Source organism: Suricata suricatta, chromosome 11 (assembly GCF_006229205.1).
Source record: "Suricata suricatta isolate VVHF042 chromosome 11, meerkat_22Aug2017_6uvM2_HiC, whole genome shotgun sequence".
Lineage (NCBI taxonomy): Eukaryota > Metazoa > Chordata > Mammalia > Carnivora > Herpestidae > Suricata > Suricata suricatta.
Window position 1 is genome coordinate 88,334,556 of NC_043710.1, and position 20,840 is coordinate 88,355,395.

General features: G+C 44.5%; 1 protein-coding gene across 1 annotated transcript; it reads right to left on the reverse strand.

The window, feature by feature from the left end:
* Window positions 1-925: 925 nt before the first annotated feature.
* DDX25 (DEAD-box helicase 25) lies at window positions 926-19,993 on the reverse strand. Its single transcript, XM_029915142.1, has 12 exons — window positions 19,892-19,993; window positions 19,190-19,256; window positions 18,925-18,966; window positions 18,298-18,433; window positions 16,449-16,541; window positions 16,258-16,360; window positions 14,675-14,789; window positions 13,626-13,803; window positions 6,148-6,385; window positions 4,936-5,098; window positions 2,720-2,908; window positions 926-1,216 (listed from the first exon to the last, which is right to left on the reverse strand). Exons 1-12 carry the CDS (start codon window positions 19,952-19,954, stop codon window positions 1,155-1,157), a joined length of 1,449 nt encoding a protein of 482 aa, XP_029771002.1. The 5' UTR covers window positions 19,955-19,993; the 3' UTR covers window positions 926-1,154.
* Between the last annotated feature and the right edge of the window lie 847 nt (window positions 19,994-20,840).

The window sequence follows — 20,840 nt, forward strand, 5'->3', positions numbered from 1 at the left end:
TGCCAGGGAGTGAGGAAGTGGATGGCCCCCGTATATGTCTGAGCCCTGCTTGCGGGGATATAACACAGGCAGGGGCGACGCAGGGGAGCACCAGGAGAGAGAGGCAAGGAACACCCTTCAGGCCAGGAGGACGGGAGAGCTCCTGGTGGCTGCTGGTGGCGCTCCGGCGGGACCCAGGACAGGCCTGGAGCCTGGGCCAGCTGTAGGCTGCAGGTGGGCTCCAGCTTTCTGGAGGAGTATCGAGCCCCTCCCCTCCGGTCCCCGCCGTGTCCGCAAGCCCCCCATTTCACTGGTTAGCAGCAAATGTGAGAAATGAAAAGCATCTAAGGGGACTTACAGGAAAACACCTGGGATTCTCAGATATACCTTTAAGTTTTTAAAAGCAAAACGGTTTGGCTCACTAAAATGTTACTTCTTTAATGAGGAGAGTGGGTCCCCTCCCACCCCGCTCACTGGCTGCTTTGAAGAAACGCCTGTAATAAAGCCACATTCTCAAAACCTATTAGATAGCTGATGACACTCTAATTTGAAGACATTAAGAAGCCAAACAGAGAAGATATTTTCACAATCTGTACGTCACACGAAACGTAAAAACAAAAAGCAACATGTTCTCTTTCCAATTGTTTGAAGGTTTCACCCTGACTTCCAACCTAAGGGGGGGTGTGCACGCCCGAGTGTGTGGACATGTCTGCGTGCACGTGGGTGCACTCCCGAGCATGCCTGCACGGGGCGGGGGAGCGGACCTGTGAGAGAGGGGACACTAGTGGCTGCAAAGGGCCGCCGGGAGCAAGGCCAGAGTGTGGACTTCTACCGCCCTCTCGTGGCTCCGTGACACGTGCACGAGAGGCCCACTCCGCCCTGATCCTACAAACAGGCTCCCCAAGCACCCTGGGAGCCCACACAAAGATGTCTACCTGCAAAAACCTTAGAATAAGAAATAATCTTGCTTTTTTATTCAAAAAGATCACGTGCTTCACACCAATTTGGTCTCAAAAAGACCTCAGATCTTAAGACTAAGGCTACCATGACATTTATTTTTGCCAGATTTAACAGTTTAACTTTGAAAAAGCCCCAGCGGAAAAAAATTACTTTCAAAACCCATTGGGACATTCTCACATAAACTAGGAAGTTTCACAAGCAATAGAGTTCTGTCTTCAATACTCAATCTTTTCAATCTCATCTATGTCTTCAGGGTCGAGCTGCTTGATACAGCTATCTAAAAGGAAAGAAGAGAACCAGTCTTAGTCCAGGGCACACACGGAATTCCATTCCACTCAGCTCTGAATTTCTGAAGACAGTGACACCTTCGCAAATACTGTTCCTGTCACCCCCTGTACCAGAAAGCCCGGAGAGAAGAACATTCTCTAGATTAGATAAGGAAGAGACAGGATCAAAATAGCCAATTAAAACTAGCTAATAGCTAAAATGCATCAAATGTGCCAAACAATAGAACATATGTGTCTAGATACCTTGGGGCAGAAAAAGGGCCAGGGTGCAGGAAAAGGGAGCATGGGGGGAGGCCTGGTCCCGCTGGGAGGAATGCATGGGCATGTGGATGGGCATGTGGCGGAGGGGAGGGGGGTGCGGGATGGCAACAGGGAGCGAGGCTAAGGCACCTCTGCTGAGGTCACTTCCCAAGTCATAGGCACTAACTAGAGCAGGGGTGGATGGGAAGCGTTCTTTCTGCCCGCCATCCCTCCTTGCCTCTCCTAACACAGGGGTGCTTAATCAACTTCCCTGAAGGGTCCATGGATGTGTGACAGTTTGCAGACTTTTCAAAATCGTATTCCAAACTGCATACATGTGCCTCGATGCATTTCCCCAGGGACAGTGTCCAATGCTTCACACAAAAATTAAGTACCATTTTCCCAAAAGGTGAAGATACATTTGGGGTCATTCGAGTGTTCCTCTCCCCTGCTCCCTAGCCATGTCCATGGGCTTTGGGGCCTGGGGTAGCTGTGAGGCGGACACCTGAGGTCACGTCGCCCTTCCAGTTTCCATCAGAGTGCCAGCTGCCCATCTGAGAGCCCGGCAGGTTACCAGAGGGCGCTGTTTTGGATACGGGGCAGGAGGAAGCACCACCCATCTCAGAATTTAGGACTATCCTAGTTGGGAGGGCAGGGCCAGAGGAAGGGAAAAATGGAAACAGGAAGGAAAGCTGGGGACAGAATATAATCTTTTTATTTTTTAAAAATTTATTTGAGAGAGTGCAGAGCATGAGTGGGGAGGAGCAAAGACAGAGGGAGAGAGAGAGTCCCAAGAAGGCTCCACATTGTCAGTCTAGAGGCCTGACTTGTGGCTCAAACTTATGAACCATGAGATCATGACCTGAGCCAGAACCAAGAGTCGGACGCTTAACCAACTGAGCCACCAGGCGCTCCAGGGACAGAATATAATCTTAAAGGACTTTATTACTTTGTTTTGGATGGCGCTTTATACGACATGAAAGGCTGCCCTGGGGCCCATAACGGGCAAACACAAGCCTGAGCTCATGCTAATTCCACCTGATTTTTAAGTTGTCCCTTAGCTACCACATATGGATGACTCGCTCATCGGTCTCACGTTAGGAGCTCTGGCGCTCACTGTGGACTCGGAGCCTCCCACTCCCTGGCTCCTGCCCCCACAGACCCTAGACCTTTGGGTGCCAGGTCCGTGACAGACACCATCATTGTCACCACCAGCAGGGTCCACAGTTCCCACCGTGAAAGGTGCTACTTACTAAAGTGATCCTGGATCTTCATAAGCAGGGGCAACTTAGCCACTTCAATCATGTTGAAGGCCAGGCCTTTCTTCCCAAAGCGCCCCGTCCGCCCTATGCGGTGAAGGTACGTTTCATAGTCTGGCTCCTCAGCTTGGTTCACAGGGAGATCAAAGTTCACAACAATCGTGATTTGCTTCACGTCAATCCCTAGAAGAGGAGAGACACTATGGGGTTCTGCGACGTTTCCTCGGGGACATCTGTCAGGGAAGCTCTCACTTAACAGCCGCCATTTACAAACAGAAGCTGAAGGGATGGTCAAGCATTCTGCTGGCGCAGTGTGTCTAGGATGCTAGATTTAAGAGTGTCAGCAGAAGCCAACTCTACAGAAGTTTCAGCGTGTACCCAGAGCGTGTGTGCTGGGGACAGGGCTCTCGCCACGCCCGCAGAGCCTCCTCTCGGCTCCTGCTGTGCCAGCGCCCCAGCAGCACCCCCCGTCTCGCACGCACCACCCTTCACTGGACCCCAGGCCCTCCGTGCCGCAGTCATGGTTCCAGCCAGGACTGTTTCATCCCTTGCCTCGCTGGTACAACAACCTCCAGGCAGGTTCTCCCTCTTCTCTCCGCCTCCAATCCCACAGACCACGGTCACCATGGCAACGTCCTGACCACCTATGCTCAGGACCCGACTGCCCAAACTGCACAGGATGAAGCACAATTCCAGATTTCCAAGCCGCCTGAAGTCTCCTCTCTTCCTCTCCTGACTCAAATCCAACGCTGTTGTCACAGAGCCTTGTCATTTCCCAAGGAAACTGAATTCTTGTCAAATTCGATTCTACCCTTCCTTCAAAACCTTTCACAATCTATTGTTCCTAGGAAGAGTTCTATGACCCCCAGTGCCTCTGTCCCCCAGCACCAGAAAGCTGTCTGGGTCACAATCCTTGTTCTCCTGGTGCCCCTCTTTCCTCCAAGGTCTAGAGGTGTGTCATCCAATATGGTTATCTAACTTTAAATTAAATTAATTCAAATTAAAAGTTCATTTCTTCAGTCACATTAGGCATATTTCAAGTGCCTAGCAGCCCTATATGGCCACTGGCTACCACCTGGACAGCATAGAACAGAATATTTACATCAATGTAGAAAGTTCTATTGGATGGCACTGGTCTAGACAGTCAAGTGTCTAGACCCTGAGCTCCTGAGGGGCTGGGACCCCATCTTTTCTCAGGCTACTCTTCCACAGTGTTGAGCTCTACAAGCAAAGCAGGCCCTCATTTCTATCTGCTAAACTAAGAATGAATCAGGAAACATGGTTTGAGTATGGGGTGTAGGCAAGGGTATAGGAAGAATGAATAATTTAGAAAGGTCTGTCTCCTGAAAAAACAAAGAATTTTTCCCCAAGTAGTCAATAATTTTAAAATTAAAAACACCTCAGAGATGACCAACATTAGTCATTAGGGAACGTGAGTCAAAAACACAATGAGGTACCACACACATCTACCAGAATGGCTAAAATGAAAAAGAGTGGCAGTATTAATTGCTGGCAAGGATGCAGACCAGCTGGAACTCTCCTACATTGCTGGTGGGAATAAAAAATGGTACAGTCACTTTGGAAGACAGTCTCACAGTTTCCTATAAAACTAAATATACATTTACCAAATGGCCCCAAAATACCACTTTATTTATCCAAGAGAAATGAAAACATGTCTACACACAACCTATATATGAATGTTTATTACAGATTTACTCAAAATAGCTCCAAACTATGAATAATTCAAATGTCCATCAACTGGTGAATGAACTAATTATGGTATATCCATTCAAGGAAATAAACCTCAGCAATAAAAAGGACTGACCTACTATTATATATGTCACAACACTCATGAATTCAAAAGCATTATGCCAAGTGGAGTAAGTCAGACATAATGGCTACCTATGTATGATTTAACTTCTATAGCATTCTGGAAGAGACAAAAAAGTAGAGACAGAAATCTGATCAGAAGTTGCCAGGGGTCAGATGATATGAAGAAAAGACTGGTTGCAAAGGAGCACAAGGAAGTTCTGGAGGGGGAGGGAAGTGTTCTGTACTTTGATTATAGTGACGGTCACATGACCCTATTAGTTTGTCAAAAAACTCACTGTATACCTAAAATCCATGAGTTTTATCAACATAAATTATATACTTCAATACATTTGACTTTAAATGCATACACGCACACAAACACAAACACACACACACACCTCGAGCACAGACATTGGTTGTTATGAGAACTTTCTCTTTCCCATCCCGAAACCTCTGAATGATGGAGGCTCGCTGATCCACCGTCAGCTCTCCGCTTAACAAAGACACTTGGTGGCCGTCCTGCATCATCTCCACAGTCAACCACTTGGCAATTCGACGAGTCTACATGAAAACACAAAACCCAGCACAGCACCCCAAGTCAAAGCAGACCTGCCTAGTTTGCAATGCTCACTTACGCACGGTGGGGAAGTCAGAAATGGCTGCACAGAAATTTGCTCTACCTCTCCCTCAAGTCCTAGAGGAACCTTAGAATAGGCATGGAATCCATCCACCCCCTGTACTTCCTAGTGTCACATCCTCTCAACCTTTAGGAGCTTTGGCTTCTCAGCCATGAAGGAGAAATAAATGCTCGCCTACCTCACACGGTAATGGGATAATGCAGTAATGACACCCTCAGTCCCTTTAAGAGTGCTTCTTAAGCATGTCTGCCAGGCATGTCACTCAAGTCTTTACATGCATTACAGTTGTTTGCTCTCACAACAACTTGGTGACATAGCTACCTAAATTAAAAAAAAAAAACCTCAAAACCCAAAGCTTAAAAACATAAAGTCACTTGCCCAAGGTTTCATGGCTAGTCTGTGGCAGAAGTGAGCTTTCTTTTACTCTACAAGTACGTGTTCAGTGCTGCCACAGAAGACAGGTGAGGTCCTGCGCTCATGGAGCTTATAGTGTTCGTGTGGTAGACAGAAAATAAAATCAATGCATGACCATGAAACATGTCCGATGGGAAAAGCAAATTCGAAAATAAAAATAGGGTAATATTAACAGTGAGTTACTGAGGGGCTATTTTACTCATAGTAAGTTAGGAATTAGACGAGAACATTCTTAATCTGATGAAGGGGGAATCTTAAAAACCCCACAGTAAACATCAACCTAATGGGGAACTGTTAGAAGCAATCCCTGTCAAATAACGATGCCCTCTACCTAACACCGTACTGAAGTCCTATTCCAAGGCTTAATCTTTCTAAGTTTCACCCACAAGATACAGATTAATTTCTAACCCATGTTGTTCTGAAGATTACACTAAATCCCCTCCGGTCCAAACAGTGCTCCCGATGGCAGCTGGCTCTGTGGCACTCATCACTACTACCGTCCCGTCACCTCCACGCGCAGGGGAGTCTGGGACGACGAGGACAGGCCTCGGCAGCTACCTTGCAGAAGATGATGGCCTGCCCGATGGTGATGCCGCCGTAGATGTTGCACAGGGCGCGGTACTTGTCCTTCCTGTTCTCACACAGCACATAGTACTGGCGGATGTTGTTCAGGGTCAGCTCCTCTCTTCGTAACTTGATAACATTAGGGTCGGGAATGATTCGCTCTGCAAACTGCCACACAGAGTCCTCAAAGGTCGCCGAGAAGAGGAGCATCTGGCACTCAGAAGGTAAAGCTCTGTACGAGAGAAGGGAAGACACCCGTCAGCCGCTGCCGTCCCTGTCGTTTTTGGAGGCACCTTCACGCACGTCACACCCACTGCCATGGGCCAGGGGCTGCCTCCAAGCCCCGCCTCTGTGCAAAGGGCCACGTGTCTTGTCCTTTCTTGCCAACAAGAATTTGGAAAACACATGAACTGAATGTAGAGCACAAGAGCCAAGCTTAGACATGTATTTTGGAGGGTTTGGGGTGTCACAAAACAACTCTTTCCTTAAAAGAGGTAAAATCATGGAGCCGAGAGTGTGGTCTAGATGCTCTTCGTGGTCTCGTCTCACACAAAGTTAAATGTGGGGCAGGACAGGCTAGCCATTCAATGGCAGGTGTTCTAGCTCTTGGGAGGAAAAGAGCCGCAGACGCAGCTAACTCTGTTTGGAACGAGAAGAACCTGGATATACACAAAAGGGGAACAAAAGGAGAAAACTGCTACTGCACACAAAGTATGAGCTGAACCCATAACGAACAGAGGGCCGATTTACATACAGTTCAACAACGGGTAAAATGAATCTATGGAACTAGCGGTCAGAAGTGACAGGAAAAGAGCCACAGGGACCCCTGAATGCTGGTAAAGTTCTATTTCTTGGTCTGGGCCATTGTTACACGAACACAGCCTCTTTGCGATAATTCACTCAGTTGTACATTTGTGATTCGTGCATTTTTCTGAACATATTTTATATATCAATACATTTTAATTTAATCTGATTTCATCGGAGAGAAACCACTGCTTTTGAGAGGAAGACAGAGCACCTAGAAAATAAGGCACAAGTGCTAAAGAGAGTGGGAGAGATCATGGAGTCTACTGAGTCCCAAGTATTCCGTCAAGTGTGGGGCCTGAGTCATCTGGGGACCTTTCCAAAGTAATGATCTGATAGACTTCAGGGCAACTATGGTAGACTGTCTACATGCGTACCTCCTTCGCTTCCCACATACCACTAGTAAGATCATGAAGAGATAAAAAGATATGGATCTACAATAACATGGAGACAGAAGAGGAGAAACTGGTGGATGAGATGTTTCAATATGTTTCTGGAGGAAGGGAAACTGTGATAAACAAGAAAACATGAGCGCTACCGATGGAAATGGTGACGCCAAAGGTGGTTGAGATGCAAAGGCAGTGTGGCTCTCTTAGAACCCCTGAGAGAGCTCCCGGAGCTGCGGGCACCAGGGGCCAGAGTAAACAGGGGTGGTGTCCGAAGACATGAGAGATGCTGCGCAGACTCGCTGGGCATGTCGGGGAGGGGGGGGGCGCGGGGCTGGGCCGTCTGCTGTGTCACAGTTCTCCATCTGGAGAAAGACGGCGCTGGGACTGGCATCCCAAGGCCTGTGCCATTTCATTCCAAAAAGGCAATGTACACAGGCTATACAAGGAAAGGAAACATGGGCTGTTCTGCAACCACCCTGGATTTTGAAGACTTTGTAGGAGAAACATAACGTAAACTATTTGATTAATAACTTTCATACTGCTTAAATTGACTATTTGTTGAGATACTATTTTTGATATGCTAGGTTAAATAAGATATAACATGAACTTCACCTGTTTTTCTAATGTGGCTATTAGAAAGTTTAAAATTACACATGTGGTTTGCGTTATCTATTGGACAATGCTGCGATTTAACCTGTTTTAAGCAAAAGGAAGAAAGTCAGCAATGGAGGGGTGAGCAACCAACATAAATGCTCTGATTATTACTTAATATTCTCTTGAGTAGAAAGCCCTTTTCGACTACTGAATCTTTCATTCTCGGTTATATACAAACATACCAACTTAGTGGTAAGGGATGGCAAGAAGGGAGTCTCGATCTTTGGCCAAAATACTTTAAATAGGAAGGCTGTTTGAAAATGTGTGTGAGGCACAGCTGGACCCCACTTTGCTCCTGAACATGTGCAAGTAGAAGACTATAGGTTTATTCTGTGCAGAAACCCCAGACTTGGGGATACCAGCCTCAGTAGAATACAGGGGTAAAGTAGCTGAAAATAAAGGAATGAGCGGAAATATGCACATGAGAATATGCAGCCCACTCCCCAACCTGCTCCCAGAAGGCCAGCAACCAAGTGCACGTCTCCTAGGGAGGAGATGAGAAGCATCTGCAGTTCTAACGACCTGTAGATAATGACCATCCGAGAGGGAAGCTGCCCAAGTCACAAGCCCCAGTCATGCAGCCAGAGCAGTCAATGAGCTTCTTGGTTCCTAATCTTAGCTTATGAAAGGCTGGCCATGTACCACCAGATTCAAGGGGGGAAGGTCCACTGCAAAAGACAAGAGACAGTAGCCAAAAACAAAAAAAGAAACAAGTAACTCAGAGCCAATGTTGAGAATAGAAAAAAATTGAATACAATAATTATCCTCAAAGAGACAATAGCAGCATATTGCATCTGTAACAAGACAAAGAAGTTATGGAAAAGAAACAGAGAACGCCAGGATGATCCAGGCAAGACAGAAAAAGGCAGATCAATGATTGTGTTATTTTAATGACAGATGGAAGGACAGATTCAACTGGGTTAAAGAGGTAAATATCAAAAACTGAGCAACTGCACCACATGAAGGGGAGAACTGGGGGCAAGGCACGGTGGAGAAGGGAATGTGAAAAGCATATATGGACATGGAACATTACAAATTCAGGATGAGATGGGCAACATTTCTAAATTCAAAGCTTGGGGCGCCTGGGTGGCTCAGTCGGTTAAGCGTCCGGCTTCCGGCTTTGGCTCAGGTCATGATCTCACGGTTCATGGGTTCGAGCCCCGCGTCGGGCTCTGTGCTGACAGCCAGCTCAGAGCCTGGAGGCTGCTTCGGATTCTGTGTCTCCCTCTCTCTCTGACCCTCCCCTTCTCATGCTGTCTCTCTCTGTCTTTCAAAAATAAATAAAAAACATAAAAAAATTTTTTTTAAAGTCTAAAAAAAATTCAAAGCTGTTTTGCCTTTTTAAAGTGCATCAGTGCTCAGCTGGAAACAGTAGACATTGAATTACTTTGGCCATACCATACAAATGAATATGCATTATTGTGCCCCTCTCTTGATAGCTCTCTGAAACGGAGGGAAGTTACATCTCCTGCTTTAGAAGTGGCAAGTAAAATGTCCTGTGGGTGAACAAATGGAGACAGTTTGACCACAGATGCCTAACCACTTTCAGTGTACAGCTAATTCTAGATCTTACCAATGATTGTGCTGTCTATACTATACCAGGGGATATGTCAAATCACAGCAACAAGCAGCACATTACCCCATCTCTTAGGTGCTTTGCGTTGAAAAATGGCAGCTCAAAACATCTCCTTGACTTCTATAAAGTTGTAATAAGTCACAGAAAATCTAAAACTGAAGATTGTTGATATCTGATCCAAATAAAACTAGCTTTTGTTCAACTGTTTGTCTATGCTGCAGACAGTGCAAACGTAAATTCTGGCAGACTGTACTGGGTCCATAAACTTATAGAAGAAAACAAAAAGATCTTATTAGCTAAATATCCTGCACACTTTGTGCACACTTATAAAAGGCATATAATTTGTTTAACTGTGATACTGAGCTTTCATTACCAAAGTTGTTGGTTATTGTTCAGTTTCCCTAAAACTTGCATTTAGTACGTTTATCTGTATGTTAATGGAAGAACAGAGTCACCTTGGACATACACCTATAAGATGCCTATCACTGCTATGGCCATGGAAAAAATTAAAATGTTAGTCAGTCATAAAATCATATCTTCAAAGTGTGAGACAAAAAGAATGTCCTTCTCTAACTTGGAAATATGGTGAATACAGGAATGGAGAAAAGGATTATAGTTAAACCAAAATGATATGCTGTGTGATGCTCTGTGAAGAGGCCATAAGGGATACAGAGAAAAGGAGGGCCTGCTTGCACCTGAGCTGTCCAGTGTGATCTACAGGGTACAGCAAAAACTCATAGCAAAAAAAAAAAAAAAAAAAAGAATTACTCATTTTTAAGGAAATAAGGCTGCTGCAGAACTCAAGAATGTCGGCAGAAACGGGGAGCTAAGTTGAACAAGACTTTCTTGCTCCTTTGCTAAACACTGTCACTTACTCAGAATCTATCTTTGATTTCATAGGCTTCAATCCGCTCTGTCCTTCACAACCATCTCCCTGAGAATCACAATGCTATCTAATGGACTTCAGAGTGTTTAAAAACCATGGACGTTTTAGACATGGGTAATCTAAGTGGTGGGTTTTATAGATGTGAAAGGTCTGAATTACAAACAGCTGGTCGACAAAACAAGCCTGCAGACAGAGTGGACGGGGATGTTTCTAGAAAGCTACACATGAATTCTTTTTTTTTTTTTTTACACATGAATTCTTGAATGTTTAAAAACATACTGTTGCTAGGCAGTAAACTCTTAAATAGTTCATGTTTAAACACTTCATTTTTAATGGTTTTATTTATTTTTGAAAGAGACACAGAGCACAAGCAGGGAAAGGGCAGAGAGAGAGGGAGACACAGAATCCGAAGCAGGCTCCAGGCTCAGAGCTGTCAGCACAGAGCCTGATGTGGGGCTTGAACTCACAGACTGTGAGATCATGACCTGAGCTAAAATCGAACGCTTAACCGCCTGAGCCACCCAGGCGCCTCATAAATGCTTTTGTTAGGAGGACATCAGGGGCACCTGGGTGGCTCAGTCAGTTAAGCGTCCAGCTTCAGCTCAGGTCATGATCTCACGGCTTGTGGGTTTGAGCCCTGCATCAGGCTCTGTGCTGACAGCTAGCTCAGAGCCTGGAGCCTGTTTCAGATTCTGTGTCTCCCTCTCTCTCTGACCCTCCCCTGCTCGTGCTGTCTCTGTTTCTCAAAAATAAATAATAAAAAACATTAAAAAAAAAAAAAAAGAGGACATCACACCGGACTGATACCAAGAATTGGTGTGAGCTTGATGAGCAGAGCTGCAAGTCAAAATGAATTTTACATCTGACTGTATTCAGTTTTACCACCACATACAAGGAAAGAAGGCTGCAGGTAATTCAGAGAAGTATTACTGGAAGAGGAAAGAGAAAGAGTAGAAATAACCTACTGCACTATGAGACAAAAAGAAAATAGGTCATTGCTCATTTTTTCCTTAAACACAGGTAACAGCTGTTTGATAAGTCCTATTGTGTTGACATTCTCCTTGTAAAAAGTTTTATATTTAAGTATCTTAAGAACATACAACAGTGCAGCTTAAAAAATTTAGGTATCCAATAAAGAATTTTAAGATTAAAATAAATTGCTATGTCAAAAGTGACATAAAATACTGTTATATCATTCTTATACATACTATTCATTTAATTAGTTCTATTGATAATTATGATTAATAGCCACTTAACTAGTTCTGTTGTTTTGCTTAAATAGTAGCATTTATGTAACTGGAAATATAGAATATACAATTTAAAAAAACATTACTTCCCAGAGTTTTATGTTAATAACACATGTATGACTATGTATTCTATATTATATTCATATATATGTATGTATATATATATTTTTTGGCCTGGCATGACTGCGTCCTGCTCTCTAAAAAGTGAGTCACTGTATGGAACAAAAATAACCTTGTCAGGCACAAGTTTTCAAAACGAACAGGGTGAGGGCGCTGTGTGTCTCGAACAATGACTGAGGGAAAAGGACCGAAACAAACACCTATCATTGTCAAGTTTCGTAACACTATGAAGAAAGAAGATTCCAAAAGCTTCATATTTTTAGAGAAAACACAGATCACACACAAGAGTTTGGGTATCAGAACGACACTAAATGTCAGCAATAATGCTGGACCTGAGGGAATTATAGTATTTAAAAAATGTTTGTTTTCAACATTGACTCTGAATTTATAGGGAGAATTCTTTTCAACTTGGACTCCACATCCAAGCAAATGATCAATCAACAGGTCAGACTTACAGGTACGAGAAAGACATTTTCCGGTACGTGGGGATGGGAAGGAAGCTTCCTGACCTGCTTTTGTTAGGAAGCCATCAGAGAATACACTCCAGAGCACTGAGTAAACTGACTGTAAACTAAGAAAACGGACCCAGGATACAGCAGATCCCAAACTGGAAATCGGCGCCAGGAAGGCCTAGAGAGACAGCTGTACAGCCAAGTCCAGACTGAAACTGGAGGGAAGGTGCTTGGGAGGGTCTCAGGGAAAACAAGACAGTGATGGAGTGTTTAAGTGTATTCGCCTTTCCGGAGATATCACTGACATGTGACACAGAGGATGAAATAGGCAGAGAAAACTTAAAGATCCCCATACAGCGATACTAACTAAACGAAGGAAAATAGGCAATTATTAAATTCTGGGGGAAACATAATTAAAGTAATATAAAAACATAATTCTAGTAATACCCTGTGCAACAGTGAGCAGTATTTGTTTGTCCTAATGATATCACTATTACCGTAACCAACTTTTATGATGTAACTAACCACAGAGAGATGACAAGAGGGGACAGGAGGCTGGGAGAAGGTGGCAGTACACAAGAGCGGAATTCCCACCTCCTCTACTCGGCAGTCAGTGGACAATGACACATTATGAAATAGCCACGTGAGCACAGCATTTAAGGATATGAAGGTTAATGTCAGAGCACAGATGTATTCTCTACAGGCTAAGGCAAGAGGACACTGTTTATCATGACTGGTCTTTTAGTACTGCATGGGTTTAATACTGAGTGAATAAATGCTTTCTTTAAAAACAAGTTCCTAGAGCCCACATCCAGAAATTCTGAACCAGTGGAGTCTCAGGTTAGTCCTGGTAATCTGGATTTTTAAGGCCTTTGGGTGATCCTGAGAGAAATGCCTACGAAAACAACAGGATTTGTGAAGTAAAGACAAATGAGAGGCAAAGTCAGGACTAGACCACGCTGTTTCCAACTCCAGGTGACTGTTCTCTACCTCCCAGAAGTTATCCTCACCATAGCCTTATTAAGTTTTAATAAATTCTCTTAGGACTTTTGCTCTAATAGAGAGCTTACTGGCACAGTTTGGTGTCAACCCACCACATGGGTTCCACATGTAAGCCAGCAGTGAAAACAAGGGCAGTCAGGCAAGATTACAAACTGAAGGAACCTGTAAAATGACATCAGTCTAAAGGCCTGCTGAACTGGTGAAAATACTGAATCCCAAATTTGTTTTAAAGGCAAAGGAAGTGGAGAATCAAGTAGTGAAGGCAATTAGGAGCAACAGACAAATCAAACTTCCCCTCTGGATGGAAGATCCAGGACAAACACGGATGGATGTGAAACTTACCTCTGAATACGAATGCTTTGATCTGAGAATCCTTGTGTGTCAATCATCACGTCTGCTTCATCCAGGACAAACACCCGGATCTTAGTCAGATCGATTATTTTTCTCTTGAAACACCAATCTAGGACAGTCCCGGGAGTGCCGATTATAATCTGTTTGGTGATATCTGTTCCTCTGGGAACTAGGGAGAAAAGGAATCACAGGGCTCCTTCAGATGCGATGCAAATGACTCTAAGAAGCCACAAGTGAGAGTGACCCAATATAGTACTCTTCAGCGAAAGTACATTTCGTGATGATTTTCCAAACGCAAACCCTGAGGGCTTCCGCATATTTCAATCTTGCAGAGCCTTAGTACAGACTCCTCAGTTTCTAGGATTTAGTAGTAACAGGGCTGCCTATGTGACTCTGCCCACGGTCAGTTAAGAAGCCACCCTGCAGCCATCGCACTGACCTACAGACACACCGGCACAGTGTGGAAACCCTCCCAACTGTCCCCAGACCGCGTCCCCATGTTAAGTTCATAGACACTAAGAAAACAGTGCTCCCATTTTCACACTCTACAAAAACAAATACATACATGTACATACATATGAGTGTGAACTGAAAAAGAAAGCAAACAGCAGAAGTCTGTGAACAAAACTCATTATCCTTGGAAACAGGTCTTTGGAGGACAAGGAAGAGCAACTTTTAGCTTCTGACCTGTGCTTTAAAGATTTTTTTCTGCTATGCACATGAAATACTTTAATGAATAAGTTAAACACCAGAAGCTGTTCTGCACAGAATGGCTTGAGCCTCAAAAAAAGAACCATACAAAAGCATCGTCTTGTAGGGTGTGGGAAGGGAGCAGCTAACATGTACTGGGTCCTTCTTCTGTGCCAGGTGCACACTTGGAGCTTCATCTGCACCGGTTCATTTAATTCTAATAACAGCCCTTTGCTACAGATACTGTCGCAGCCCCCACTTGAGAGACAAGAGAGCTCTGAAGGTGTGTAACACGCTTGCCGGTGGCAGAGTGAGGACAGGTCAGCCAGGACTGGCTTCCAGGTACGTACTGCAATTCCCTCGAATGGCGTACATCACTTGGACATCCACACAGAATCTGCCCATCCGTTCGATCACACGACCAGTCTGCAGAGCCAGTTCGTAAGTCGGAGCTAGACAGAGGCACTGTGAAAAGAAGGGGAAGTGGAAAGGCTCGTGCAAGCCATCGTGCAACTCTGAAACACAAGTAAAGTATGGCCAGGGAGATGCACACGTGCAAAAGTGGAGATTTTGGCTCACTAAAATATTTTCAACTGAACACAATTTAGCAGTGGACAGATCCGAGGCGAACGTTGAATATGGGAGGGTAGAAGGGGCTGAAGGATGGAGAAATACCTTTTATATATTCCTTTCTAAAGAGTTATGAAGAACCACAGGTTATGCTTTTTGTGGGGGACAGTGGGGTGTGGGGAGGCTGGGAATCCAGAAGAAAGAAAACGCAAGACAAATCACAGCGTGAGCGTGACCCCTATAACTTCTCGCCAGCTATTAAGTCTGCCTATTTCCAGAACACTCCCCACTTGATCCACTGTATACAACTGGCAGAATTTTCCCTAATGTTCTTTCCTTTGTTACTTCCATCCCCCTATATCTGACTGATGAATGAAGAAGCTGATGGAAGAAACTGTTGATATTTAATACATTTTTTAAGATCAGTTAAGGATCTATGATATGGATGAGAGGAAAACATAGCTAAAGTGCTAAAAATTGTTTCCACACACACTTCTCAACGTGTGTTCAAGCACAGCCTTTCCTGAAGAGTTTTTATTCGTAATATCAAACCCTGAACATATATTTCAGTGAACTTTTCTAAAAAAGCACAAAATTTCAAATGCGGGGCATTAGTCACACATATCCCACAGCTTATCCTGCTGATCAAGCTGTAAGCTTCCCAAGAGACCCCTTGTTTTCCCCACAGCATGGAGTGCACTCAATGTTCAGTTACTCAACTTGTCAAATGAGTTGATGAGCACAGGTTAGAGAAACAGGGAAAGAATACCACTTTCCATGAGTGAAAGCCAGACTAAGCACATGGCAAGGTCCATTCCAGTCCCTGCTCACTCTTGGCACCTGTCCAAGCCCCAGTTTCGTCCTCTGTTCAAGGAGGAGGTAGACAGAGTGACCTCCTAGTCCTACAGTCATCACCAGTGAATGCTCACGTTAGGCCTAGCACAGTACTACAGAGGTACATTATTTAACCTGCTTGACAATCTTCTGAGGCATTCATTCATTCATTCACTCATTCACCCATTCACGCGTGCATTCAATACTTAGTGAGCGGTTTCTACACTGTGCTCAGAGTCAGGAATGGTCCACACCTTTACAGATGTTATCTTGACAGACAGGGAAACAATATGGAAAGATCTACTCACTCCCCGAAGGCATTCTACTAGTAAGCAGAGAGGCTGGACTTGGAACCAAACTATAAAGCCTGCATTCCCAATCACTGTCCCCTACTGCTGCCCAATGCTCTGTGATTTTACAAAAGAATGTTTACCCTAAATGCCATCACATCACTGAAGTAGTATCACCCGCTACTATGATATCATTGGCATTTGCAAACATTCCTGTCTCTCCCTCAGCCTCTCCTTACCTGTGGGAACAATTCCAAGGCATTAACTCTGCTTAGCATGGCCAACACAAAAGCTGCTGTTTTTCCTGTTCCAGACTGGCTCTGGGCTATGAGGTTCTGGGGTCTGGAGAAAAGAGGAGACGCCTGGGTATAAACTGCATACAGAAGACTAAAAATAACCAAGTTGGGACAGCACTGCCCTGGAAACTCACGGGTGTGCCAGCATCATAGGGAGAGCCATCTCTTGGATTTTGGATGGTCTATTAAATCCCATTGCATAGATCCCTTTTAATAATTCTTCCTTCCTGTCAAAAGGAAAAAAAAAAGCAAACAAAGCCTACGATTGGTCAGCAGCCTCAGAAATACGAACTCCAAAGGTGCATTTTTAAATTAAGCCACTTTGCAACTGAGATTCAAAAGTAATACTTAGACATATACAATTTATACCTCAAATCCCAAACATACACAATCATGCTTGTACAGTTTTACCATTAAAATAATAAGCTATGCTATGAGCCCAGGGTGACAATAGTAATCAGAGCCTAACACTGAACTTTTGGTTGAACCCAGAAAAAAAAGGAAAAACTCATCTGATAAGAAGTATATTAATTTGCCAGGAGAGTCTTATTTTCCACATAAGCAGAAAACTGAGATTTACTGTTTAATTTTTTTTTTTCTAAGTAGGCTCTATGCCCAGCATGGAGCCCAACACGGAGCTCTAACTCACCACCCTGAGATCGAGTCCAGCACTTAACCACCCAGGCATTCCACTGCTTAATTCTTTTTAATGAATGACAAACTTTGAGGTTTTAACAGCAATTTTCAGAGAGGACAAAGTTATATTGAGGTGATATTTACATCAATTCCGTCTAGGAGTGGAAGGCACAATATTATAAAATGCTTCTGGGCTAGCAGTTAAAATTTTTTTTAATGTTTATTTCTGAGAGAGAGAGAGAGAGTGAGCAGGAGAGGGACAGAGAGAGAGGGAGACACAGAGTTTGAAACAGGCTCTAGGCTCTGAGCTGTCAGCACAGACCCCCATGTGGGTTTGAACTCACGAGCAGTGAGTGGCCCTTAGCCAAAGATGGACACTTAACCAAGTAAGCCACACAGGCGCCCCTGAGATAGCATTTTTAAATGCATCTTTCCTGGGGTCTCATGATAGATGTTAGAAAGAAAATCAAAAGAAATAGGTTAGAACACTTCCACCTTCAATGGCATGCACATTTTGCATGTGGTTAACTGGCAGATTACTGGCAGCCAGCTGTCAGTCATAGGGAGGCTTCTCTTTCCATTTAGAAAATGCCTGCGCCAAGGCACCTGGGTGGCTCAGTCAGTTAAGCAGCTGACTTCAGCTCAGGTCATGATCTCACAGTTAGTGAGTTTGAGCCCCGCGTCAGGCTCTGTGCTGACGGCCCAGAGCCTGGAGCCTGCTTTGGATTCTGTGTCTACCTCTCTCTGACCCTACCCTGCTCACACTCTGTGTGTCTCTCTCTCAAAAATAAAAAATTAAAAAAAAAAAAAAGAAAATGTCTGAGAGTTAGGATTTTGGATTTTCCCCCTTACACAGGTCCCTATCAGTAACTCCTCCTATTAAAACACATTTCCTTAATGCGAGTTAATAGATCCCGAGCAAATGTAAACCCATTTGGGAAAGTTATTCATTTTAATGCCATCTGAAACAAAATAGAATAAGGAAGGTAATAGCTTATAACTTATCTAAAGGAGGTGAGGGAGGATATTTGGGTCATCAACGTCCCTATATCAGTATCGTGGTATGGAGAATAGTAATATGGCTGTGTTGAACTTCTTCTCCTCAACACAGCAAGGTTAAAATATTTTACCATCAAAATGTTCTCAATGTGCTGCTCAACTCAGGCAACCTAGTGCTCCTTTTTAAGCTATATTTTAATTGCATGCAAAATGTACACGTCTCATTTGAATACTGAATATTAGAACATGAAGGGGATTCGGAGAGTCTTTATTATTTATTAGCAGATTACTTTGTTCTGTACCATTCTTTCAGGCACTTTCCTGCACAAAATGAGTAAAACTACTTACAGCCGCAGCTCTTCAAATGTTTTCACTGAGTAGAGTGGAGAGCTGGGATCCTTTTGTAAGACTTCAACTCGGTGACTGGATTCTACTAATGACTGCCGGATTAATTTGTTCAAGAGTGAACTGGCTGCCAAATCCACTAGAAAAGCAAAAATAAAAAAGAAAATCTTGCACGAGAAAATCCAGCTTCCTAAATGACATCTAATACATTTCTCCTTCCCATTCAGTGGTTGTATATCAAGCAACTGCTCCTACTCTTCCTTCTAAAAGAAGGTTCTAGAAAGAATGACTTAACACTGAGATTCCTTTTTACATGAGGATCCAATTTCTTATGCTCTGCTGTTACACCAACCTCTGGCCTTAAGCAAGCCTACATCCATCACCACCAGACCTAATTTTGCCTGCCAGCTGAAAATCCTTGACTCATTCCCCCATATTCCATTTCAACTCCCCCTAAAGAAATATAGCTTACTCCTAATTTAGTACTTCTTCTGATATTCACTATTTGTAAAGAAAATAGAGGAAAAGATGGGTTTTTTTCACTTAAGATTGTATTATTCACTCACATTGTGAAAGTCATGATTCACTGATACAGAACGTTAGGTTACATGCAAATGAATTTACTCCTACCTACATCTTCTTCATCATCCTCTTCTGTGTTAATAGAATCATCTAAAAGGATGGAAAAGAAACAATAAATACCAAACATAAATGTAAAGTGACCACTGACATGAATGGTCAGCCAGTAGAAGAGTGGGTCAAAAGACAGGGAAGGTAGTGGAGGACCCTGAGTATTAAATTAATGGGAGCCGAAGGCATTTCAGTTGCCAGGGACCTGAGGAAAGCAATGCTTTTTAATTAATTGAGACCAATCTGCTTTATCTTACGCACTCACCTACGTTTGGGCCTGCAGTACTCCTAATGCCCCGAAGGTTCTTCCGGGGGTGGACGAGGTTTGAAAACTATTGAAAGACATAAATTTCAATCAATATTAGAAAGCAAGCCACCAAGCAGCCCAATGCTCCCCACTAGCAGGAAGGGACCATCCGAATACTGTTTCCTTTGCAGTATCAGGTATTAACGGATTCTTTTCTCAGGAACAGGTCACCTGTATGAATTATGTAAAATGAAGGAGACTTTCTGCTGCCCCTGTACCTTAAGTTCCTCTTTATAGTCCTCTAATCTAAATGTGGCAGTCCTTGGGGGTCACAGCACGAGGAAGGGATGATGGTAAATAGCAAAGTGCGGTGGTCAGTAAGATGGAGGCTAGCCGAGGCTCAATGGTCAAACTGGGAGAGCAGAAAACTCCGAGGTCTAGTTGGGACTATCAACTGCTGTTTCTCCCGGGACTCCCATGGGTCTTCGTTCTGCCCTTTCAAACCAAAGGCCTTGTGTCTCTCAAGGTCTCCTTCCTCTGACCCTCCCCAAATCCTTGCCACATCTCCCCTCCACCATTTGACACCCCACTCCATATGCTAGCGGGGCTTCCCCCTCACCCCACCCCACCCCACCCCGCCACACCCCCCAGCAGATTCCCCTCTCAGGGTGAGGTTCTGCCTCCCGCCCACTTCCCCTCCCCCGGCTCAGGGGCGGTTACATGGCTGTTCAGCCGCTCGCTCTCCGCCTGCCCGGCGTCGCCTCCCCAAAGTAACGACGCCATAACCGCGATCGCAGCTCCCGCCCCCGGCACGTGCGCCCTCCTGTGGCACGAGGCAGTGCTCGGCCCCAGCCAGCGGCCAATGGACTTCCTCTGGGGGCGGGCTTACGCGCCCGCGACCATCCGCGGCGCGGCGCGCACGCGCGCGAGCTCGAGGTGGGTGGGGAGTTGGCGGCCGCCGGAGTCGGAGAAGTGTGCTCCTCGGGCAGGCTTCTTTTCCAACAGCACTCCCATCTGCCCCAGGGGTTAGAAACGGGCGACCGGGCACTACTGTAGTGAACATTCGTTTGCTCCTGACTTCTGCTAAGCCAGCAATAGTTTGCGACTCTAAGCCGCAGCAATTTTCGCACTGATTCGAGTTCTACCTCCCTTAAGCACCAGTCTCTACAGACAATTCTCCTCACTCACCCCTCGTGCCTACGTTTCCTCCTAAATATCCGCTTCTGCATTACAAGATGTCAGAAAGGCCAGAGTATTGCATAGGACAGTAAAGAAGCAGACTGAATGAGTTTCATCTGACTAATTCAAATGCGAAAGATGAGAAGGGGGAGTGAAGTTACTCAAGTTCCAACTTTTGCCCCTATTCTAATACTGTGATGTTTCCACATACCGGCTTGTTTTAATTTTAATTCTAATATTTGCCCTTTGCGAAAGCAATCCTGAGAAAATTCTTTTCCTTGCGGTAAAACCTCCACCTCTTATCCGCATCAGCATTATCCAGGATAGGTTCCCTGTGCTACTGACAGCTAACTTTGGACAAAAGAAACAGATTTATTTCAATTTTCTAACTGCAATCTTGAGATTTGGATCAGCATCTCTGGAAAAACCCACAAACCAAAACCTAGTTATGATCTCTCCGTGGTGCTGAAGCACGACTCCCCAGCTCTGT

Bases quoted from the DNA above. Each gene is read 5' to 3' on its own strand.
- DDX25 (XM_029915142.1), bottom strand. From the start codon at position 19,954: ATGGCGTCGTTACTTTGGGGAGGCGACGCCGGGCAGGCGGAGAGCGAG. The intron at 16,542-18,297 runs GTAAGTAGTTTT...TCCTTTTGACAG, and splicing joins ACATTTGAAGAGCTGCGGCT to GAAGGAAGAATTATTAAAAG. The intron at 1,217-2,719 runs GTAAGTAGCACC...CTTTCCTTTTAG, and splicing joins GAAGATCCAGGATCACTTTA to ATAGCTGTATCAAGCAGCTC.